General features: G+C 62.8%; 1 protein-coding gene across 1 annotated transcript; it reads right to left on the bottom strand.

The window, feature by feature from the left end:
• Positions 1-4,396: 4,396 nt before the first annotated feature.
• Positions 4,397-6,535, bottom strand: LOC102387209 (serine protease inhibitor Kazal-type 1-like). The gene is made up of 4 exons (XM_006032199.2): positions 6,469-6,535; positions 5,688-5,710; positions 4,976-5,079; positions 4,397-4,636 (listed from the first exon to the last, which is right to left on the bottom strand). The coding sequence occupies exons 1-4, from the start codon at positions 6,524-6,526 to the stop codon at positions 4,567-4,569; spliced, it is 255 nt and encodes an 84-aa protein (XP_006032261.1). The 5' UTR covers positions 6,527-6,535; the 3' UTR covers positions 4,397-4,566.
• Between the last annotated feature and the right edge of the window lie 1,493 nt (positions 6,536-8,028).

The raw sequence follows: 8,028 nt of genomic DNA, 5'->3' as shown, positions 1-8,028 counted from the left end.
AGCGCCGAGGGTCTGCACCCTGCACCCGCGGCCTGCAGCAGCCCTGGCCCTTGCAACCCGCACACGCTGCAAGCACAGAGATAGAGTGTCTGCCGTTAGCAAAGCACGAGCTGCACTTCCATAGAGCTAGAGAAGGAAATACGAAAGGAGGGGAGGAAAAATTCTGGCAAGAGCTGGACTTCAGGGGGTTGTTTCAGCCCCGCACAGGTATAGGCTAAACTAAGAGTCAGCCTTTGTGGGTAGAAAAGGCTGGCTAGGGCCGTACATGGGGTAGAGACAACAAAGGGACCTCTATGTTCTTGCTTTTCTTTTTCCGGGAAAGCACAGGATACGTGTAATATGTGTTCGATAGACACTACTCAGGGATGTTTGTATATGCTGTGTACAAATGAGATGATGTGCAATGTGATACCAATTCCGATGTTTTTTTTTTAGTATGTTATCTGGACTGTTGTATTATCCTTTTGTGAGGCCTCTCTGGCAGGTCGTTTTTGAGCCTTTTGTTACGGTCTGGTTTTCTAATAAAATGTTTTTAAGGAAAAAAAAAAATCCTCCCCGGGTGCTAACTGATTGACCTGCTCTGGGGTCCACCTAGCAGCACCCAGGGAGCCGTGCAGCTCTCTCTGCCGGGGGCCGGGGCAAAGCTTGTGACTGTCCTGGGTCCGCACTACTTGGTCCAGGAGCCCGGCAGGCAGGGCTGGCCTTTCTGGTAACCCCCAATTTGCAGAGACCTCAGGAGCACGTGTGGGTCCGCTGGGAAGGGCTTGGAGGGGCAACACTTCTCCCTTGCTGGGGCAGGGGAGAAGCCAAGGGAGGCCGACGCGAGCAGCCCGGGCACGGAGAGGAGCAGGGAGGCAGGGGCTGCTCACGGGCGAGGGCACTTAGACGGTGCCGAGCGGTGCTGCACTTACGCCTTGGCTGCCTGAAGGTAGCAGTCGTTGGCATATGTTTTGCCATCCGTGCCACAGACAGGATCGTACACCACCGGGCACGCTGTGTCGTCGCCGTCACACTGCAGAAGCAACAAGGCAGCTCTTACCCCACTTTGGCCCTGGGGCTTGGCAGCACCGTCCTGCCCGCTGCCCTCAAGAAGCTGGGGACGGGGAGCTCGCTGGCAATAGCAGAGCCCAGGGTGTGCATGGGCAGCGCTGCCCGGCCCCTGCCAGGACCACATCTTCGTGGCCTCCAGTTCGCGCGGGTGCAGGTGCATCCCCGGGGGAGAAGCTGCCCCCGCTGCACGGATGACGCTGAGCTGAGCGTTATTGTCGGGGCTTAGGGATCCCACCACCCCTGCACCTCCTGGGCTGGGGACTGCTGGCCAGGCGCCGGGCACTTCGCCCTGACCCCATGCAGGGCAAGGGGCTGGGGAAGAGGGTGTCGGGGCCTCAGCGAGGTCTGCAAGGACTGCCCCCATTTACAGCGCACAGAGGGGCCCGTGCCCTGGGAACGGGCTGGAAGCCGGAGGGCGGCACTTACCCTCCTGCCGGGCTGAGCTGCGACCTCTGGAACAAAACACAAAGGGCAGAAATGAGGAGGAAGCCGGATCTGGCCAGGCCCCTGGGACTCTGCCTCTTAACACACCTGCATCCAGCTTGCATCACACGCGCACATGCACGCACACCTGCGTGCACACACGCACACAGTCTGTGTCTCTGGTTCCCGCAAGTGGAACGAGTCCTAAAGGAGCTGGACCCGACTCGAGCAATGGGAACATCCGGCATCAGCCCAGCCGGGATCTGAAAACAACACCCGTCCCCTTCAAGCTGCAGCTTGGGGGGCAGGGGTCTGCGCCCCCTCGGTCCCTGCACAACGCTCACAGCTTGCCCAGCCCTGGAGCAGCGATGCGCCCTGTGCCATGGGCGCTGTTTGCTGTCCCAGCCCCCGGGTCCGGGCAGCTCTCCCATTGCCGGGGATCAGCAGCCCCAAGTTCGGGGTCCAGGCTCTGCCAGACCCTCTGGGTAAGGCACCCGCTTCCCCCTGGGAGAAACCACTTCCTGACCCGTGAGAAGTTGTAGGTGGGACTGACCCTGCCCTTCTCCGGCAGCCGGGGTGCCGGAGCTGGGGCTCGGCGCCGGCTGGGTGAAGGGGACTCACCCGAGGAGAAGCAGAGGAGCGCGATGGCAAGGAGCACCAGGGCTCCTGCTGTCTTCATGGCGCAAGCCGCCCGGTCCTCCGCCCAGCAGCTGCTTTGCCAGCAAACCCCACAGCCTTGCTCTATATAGAGGGTGCCCAGCACCCACCTTCCCCATGAATGTGTCCAAACTGGTTGTTGATGGTTTGGGAAACCAGGAGACATTCCTCCGAAGGGGAACACCTGTGTTGTTCTGTCCTCAGCCTGTTTTTCCAGAAGCTTAGCTGAACAAATACATCACACCCCTAATTTGGTGACTGCAGTATCAATTAGGCAGGTTGAGTTAATTGAAGCATCTTGAAGCAGTGGATGCTCTCTGCTGGGTCCCTCCCTGGGAGCAGCCTGTAGCCTTGCCTCCCATTCCTGTGCCAGCATCTGCCGTCCCCAGGCATCGGCTGTGCGCCTGGCGGCCTCTCTCCAGCCAGGGGGGCCTGGTGGGCCTCGGCCCCCTTTCAAGACAAGACCCTGCGGCCTGTTCCCAAGGAAAGAGCACGCACCTCGCGCTGCTGATTGAAAGCCCCGGCGCAACGAAGGAATCAGAACGCATGGTAGAGGTGATCTCTTTTATTAGACCAACTCGATTTTGGCAAAATAAAGAATTCTTGCAAGCTTGAATTGCAATTGAAGAAACTTTTTTTTTTGTTGCAAAAATCTAACACAAGAGATCACCCCTACCACGAGTTCGGATGCCCTTTGCCTCTACACCAGCACGGCTGCAGCCTGGATACCTGTTGCAAAGAAAGCACCTGCCTTCACAGCATTGCGAGCTCCTCCCCAGAGATTCAGGCGGGGGAGGACAAAGCCTGGGGCAAGCCGTGGCAGGCAGCGGCCTTCATGCTGTCTGCTCTGCATTAAAGGTCCAGCCACAGGGTCAACCTGACAGAGAGCGAGGGGCCCTCGGTTTTCAGCCCATCGCTGAGGAGGGGCTGAGCCAGAGTGCACCGCCACCAGTCGGGCGAGGAAAGGACCACGCTGCAAGGCCTGGTCCCAGGACTGGTGTCCGCTGCACCGTCGGGGCATGGTCAGTCTCCTCGGGAGCCAGGAGGGCAGGCTTGGCACCAAGCATCGCTTTAATGAGACCCTTGGGAAAAGCCGCCCCTGCATCCAGCTGCTTCTCTGCCCAGGTTGCACCGAATCAGGGACTCACGGGGCTGGAAGCAATGCCCACAGCTCCTGCTCTGGTCCTGCTGCTCTTACCACTAGGGAATCCTTCCTAAGCTTTGTTGGGAAGCTGCGCTCGAACCCGCTGCCTGGTCCCTGCCTTCTGTGGCAGGAAAGAAAGCGTCCCCGTCTTCCTCGTCCAAATACCGAAGCCGCTCTCGTGTCCCCCTTCACCTCTGTCTCTCCAGACTCGGCCGACCGCGGTCCCTTGCCCTTTCCCCCTCGGGCTGCATTGCAACCCTTCCTCATCCCCATCACCAGCCCCTCTCCGTTTCTCTCCATCTTCCCTCCAATGTCCCACACTGGTCCCCACCTGAGAGGACTCTGGCTTTACAGGCAACCTTGTGGGCGGGCAACTGCAGCTACGGGGTGGGGACGGGGCTTCCCCTGGCATCGAGAGACCGCCGCTCACTCGCGCCAGACCTGAACTGTAGGGCTGGTTCGGTCCTAGGATGAGGATGAATCTTGTAAAATGCAGAAGCGGAAGCACATGAGGTGCATGTACAGGAGAGCTGTGCGGGGACACAGGGCTCTTTTAAATCACCCTCCAGTCCCCCCTCGCTGAGCCGCGTTCCTGGAAGAAGGGGCCAGCCAGACCACCTGGGTGGGCACGCACTCCTGGCAGACAGGGCCAGCTCCAAGCGGCTGATCTCCACGGACAGGGTTAATCTCCGCAATCGTGGGGCAAGCACACGAGCTCCAGCCCCAAGTCCCAAAGTCACCCCGTTCCCGAGGGGTCTCATAGCACGGCCTGGCTGCAAGCAGCAGGGAGTCTAAGGGAAGCCCCCAGCCATCATGCAAAGGACTTGGCCCTGCGGGTGTAGTGCCGATAGCAGGGGAGTGCTAGCCGCCCACCCAGGCACCTGCACCATGCACCTGCTCTGGGCAGCCCCTGTGCGCTGGGGCTGCACCCCCAGGGCTCCCTCCCCTCCCCTCCTGCTGCTGTGCTAGTTTGCAGGGAAGGGCCAAGGGCTGCCCGGCGAGGACACCTAGCGCCCGGCACTCAGACTGCACGCCGTGCCTCCCTCGGGCTCGTGCTGGGCCAGGCTTTCTCCCAGCTGCAGAGAGAGATGGAGGAAACGAGCCTGACACGGGGTTCTGCTGCATTGGTTTTATTGCACAAGCAAAGGGCAAGAAGGGGCTGGGGGGGACACACCGGGTCTCTGTGCAGAGGGGAGAAGTGGGGCCTCTAGGCCAGGCAGCCCAGGGGCAGGGAGCGTGACGGCGGGGAGGGCGTGGGCGCCGGGGTGCATCCTTTTCACCAGCCTGGAAGCTCAGGACTCATGCAAGTCGTCGTCCTGGCAAGGTCCCCTGTGCTTCACGCGGATGGTGCGCAAGCTTTTTCTGGAAGGCAATGCAAGGCAGCGCCGTGAGCACAGTGCCCTTGTGCGGAGGGGGCGGCAGGTCTCCCAAAGCCACCCCCGGAGAGGCCGGATTGGCCCTGGGGGTCACGGGAGACTGAGATGGCGATGCCCAGGAGATGCTGCAGTGCACGGGGATGCTAACGTTTGCACCCAGCGCCCTGGGCCGTGGTTCAGTCCCCTCCCTCCCGCCATCGGTGTGGACCACAGGAGGCAAGGCAAGCTCCAGGCCTGGCCTGCTCCTTGCCGCGTGGCCGCAGCGGTGCCCAGGAGCCCGGCTCCGGCAACGCTGCACGGAGGACGGGGGCATTTTGGCACTTACCGGTTCTCCGCTTTCAGAAAGCAGATGTTGTGATACGTCTTGCCGTTCGTGCCACACACCGGGGCGTAGGCACCCGGGCAGTTCACGTGCTTCGGGTAATCGTCCTGCCGAGGCAACGGGAGGCTCCTTAAACCACCCACCCAGCCCGGCCCCAACCGCCGGCATGGCTGAGCCTGCTTTTGACCCGGTGACGCTAGCAGCGCTGGGGGCTGAGCGGGGCCACGCTTTGCAGGTGCAATAGGTGGGTCTCTCCGCGCTGCCCCCCACCCAGGCACGGAGGGGCGAGGGAGGGCCGCTGCCTCCGCAGCCCAGAGCAGCCGGCCGTGGGTTGCAGGCTTTGCCCTGGTCCATCAAGCCCTGGGGTCCTGCTGCTCTGGGTCTCCCGTGCGGTCTGCTCATCCTTGTGCTGCGGCAGGGGTGCAACCACCACCTTGCCCCGGCATGTTCTGCGGCACCTCGATTCCTGTGGCCATCCTCTCCCCAGCTTCACCTGGGACGTGAACTAAGGGGTCCCTTCTCCTCCCCTCCATGCTCCTCTCCGCCCCCAGACAGGTCATGCCAACCATCGACCCGCAGCATGCAGCCCCATCCCCGGTCTGGGTCTCGGGGTGGGGAGCGCCATCCCCCTCCCCGCGGCGCTATCGGGGCCCCCAGCCGGGCACCGGGGCGCAGGAAGCAAGGGTGCGCGGCAGGGCAGAGGGAGCAGACTCACCTGGTCGTCCTGCCCGGCAGCACCTGGAACGGAAGCACAGACACGAGTGACCCGGTGCTGGAGGGCAGCGGGGCAGCGGGTGCTGCTTCCTCAGCTGCCCACCCAGCTCCAGGAAGACCTCCTGCCCTGGTGCCTCTCGTGCACCTGGGGGACCTCTTGTGCTTGCACTCAAGTGTGCATGCGTGCGAGCAGAGAAGCAGCTCCGTGCACAAGGCTGGAGACTGAGATTCACGTTAGCAACCCCCCGGGCAGGCTGCGTCTCAAGCACACAGCACCGTGCCAGGCTTTCCTCCCCACGGCGTGGCATGTTCTGCAGGATGCACCCCCTGCGATGCAGAGATGGGAAGCAGAGCGCGTTCCCGGCTGCTTTGCTCTCAGCGCTGGGGTGCTGAGCACCTTGGCGATGTGATGCCTCTGGCGTCCGTGACAGCCCCTAGAGATGGCACCGGCTCTCCCCGCAATGCCCTCCCCGAGGAACGGGATCGTTGCTGCAGCACTACCCGCCACGAGGCAGCTGTGCACGCTCGCTCTTCCCCTGGAGGTGCAGATCACTGCCCGGGAGCAGCCATGCCGGCATCTGGCCTCTGGCACCGGCAGAAGCAGGGGGGTATATGCCCCCTCGCAGCAGGCTTGTGAACACGGCCCGCGGTCCCACCATTACCTGGCTGGGTTCAGGCCCCAAAAGTCACCCCTGCTTCTTGCAAAGAGGCACCTGCTCCTGAGCGCCGGGAGTGAAGGACCCAGCCCCAGGCTCTGCCCAGGTGCCTGCAAACAGACTCACCCTCCAAGTAGCAGAGGAGCCCGAGAGCGAGGAGCACGGTGACCCTGGTCAGCGTCATGGTGGAGATGGGTGGAGACTGCCTCGACTGTCCTGAGCCCGGCAGCTGCCCGCTGTGTGTCCCGCAGGGGGGAGCCTCGTATATATGGGCAGCGGGGCGGGCGCTCCGCTCAGCCGTGAACCCCTGTTCTGCGTGCAATGCACACCCCTGTCTCGTCTTCACCGTGCCTGCGTGGCTCTCTGGGTCAGGGCAACCCTCTCTCCCCCTGGCTTGCTGGCAGGTGTTTTCCAGCCCATGCCATGCTGCAAGGGCCCTTGTCTGTGCCGGGCACTGCTCAGCTCGGCGAGGGGGTCCGCATGGAGAGGGCCTGTTCACAACCCTCATAGGCCAGCACCCACTTTACCAGGGCACGGCTGCTCGTCCCCTTGGGGTGCAGGGAGCAGTGGTGGGAGCAGCGGTCAGCCTGCCATACACGGGACCTCTCCTCAAGGGCGCTTGCACCCGAACCACGGCCCATGCAGGAAGCAGGCCAAGGACCGCGTGTGCACGCAGCAGCCGGCCACGTAGTCCCTTCCCCACGCTGACGGAGGGCTGCGCGGCTGCGGGGCAGTGCTCCAGAGCAGGCACGCGGGCCACGGGCGCTGCAAAGGCCTGCCCCAGCCTCGCAGCAGCTTGCTGCTGTGCCCCGAGTATGGTCCATGCCACTATGGTCCAGGCCCTATATGCTCAGGCAGGGGCCGTCTGTCCCAGGCACGTCCATCCTTGCCCCTGGTTTGCAGCATGTGCCAGGGTCCCTGTGCCCTGTTCCTAAATCCTGGCCGGTGGCGGTAATGACCAGGCACCCGTCGGTCTGTCTGTCTGCAGCCTGGGCAGAGAGATCAGCCCTCTGATACTGAGCCCTTTGTGTTTCCCAGCCTGCAATCACCGGGTCCATTGTGTCTGCTCTTAATAAAAGCTGTAATTCTCCTGGAATTGCAATGCACAGCTGCACTGCTGACAGCCGGTGCAAGGGGCTCAGCTCGCTGCCCTGGACGTGGCCCTGCCGGGCGAGGTCCCACGCTGCCAGGGACCAGCTTGCAAACCGGGCAGCCCTGGGCATCACTGAGGGCTATGGCCCAGGGACCCGCGCATGGGCATGGGGCTGCCCTGCTCCTTCCTAGCCCACCCACCCCATGGCGAGCTCCCCCGCCTCCGTGCCCTGTGGGCACCGCTGTCTCTGCTGAGCAGATCCAGGATCTCCGGGGCCTCCTGCGTCTGCTTCATCCGGTGTGACGTCTCCTGGCTGGTCGTAGTCACAGGATCCCAGCGCCGTGGGGCTGGGAGGCACCTGCCGCGCTCGCATCCAGTCCACCCCTGCCTGAGGCAGGATCAGCCCTGTGCAAACCGGCCCAGACAAACCCATTGCCCTCCCGGGGTGAGCAGCTGTCGGCAATAAATAAACTGGTCACTGGTTGTTCCTAAACCCCCTTTCCCCTCCCGGCCTCTTTTCAGAGGAGGCAATGATGTAAAAGAGCCCCGTCCCCTTCCCGATGAGTGTCTCAGAGTAGCCAGGGCTCGGTCAA

This window comes from Alligator sinensis, unplaced genomic scaffold, assembly GCF_000455745.1.
Source record: "Alligator sinensis unplaced genomic scaffold, ASM45574v1 scaffold1035_1, whole genome shotgun sequence".
In the NCBI taxonomy this organism is placed as follows: domain Eukaryota; kingdom Metazoa; phylum Chordata; order Crocodylia; family Alligatoridae; genus Alligator; species Alligator sinensis.
The sequence above is the reverse complement of the archived record's forward strand: the minus strand, read 5'-3'. Positions and strand labels throughout refer to the sequence as shown.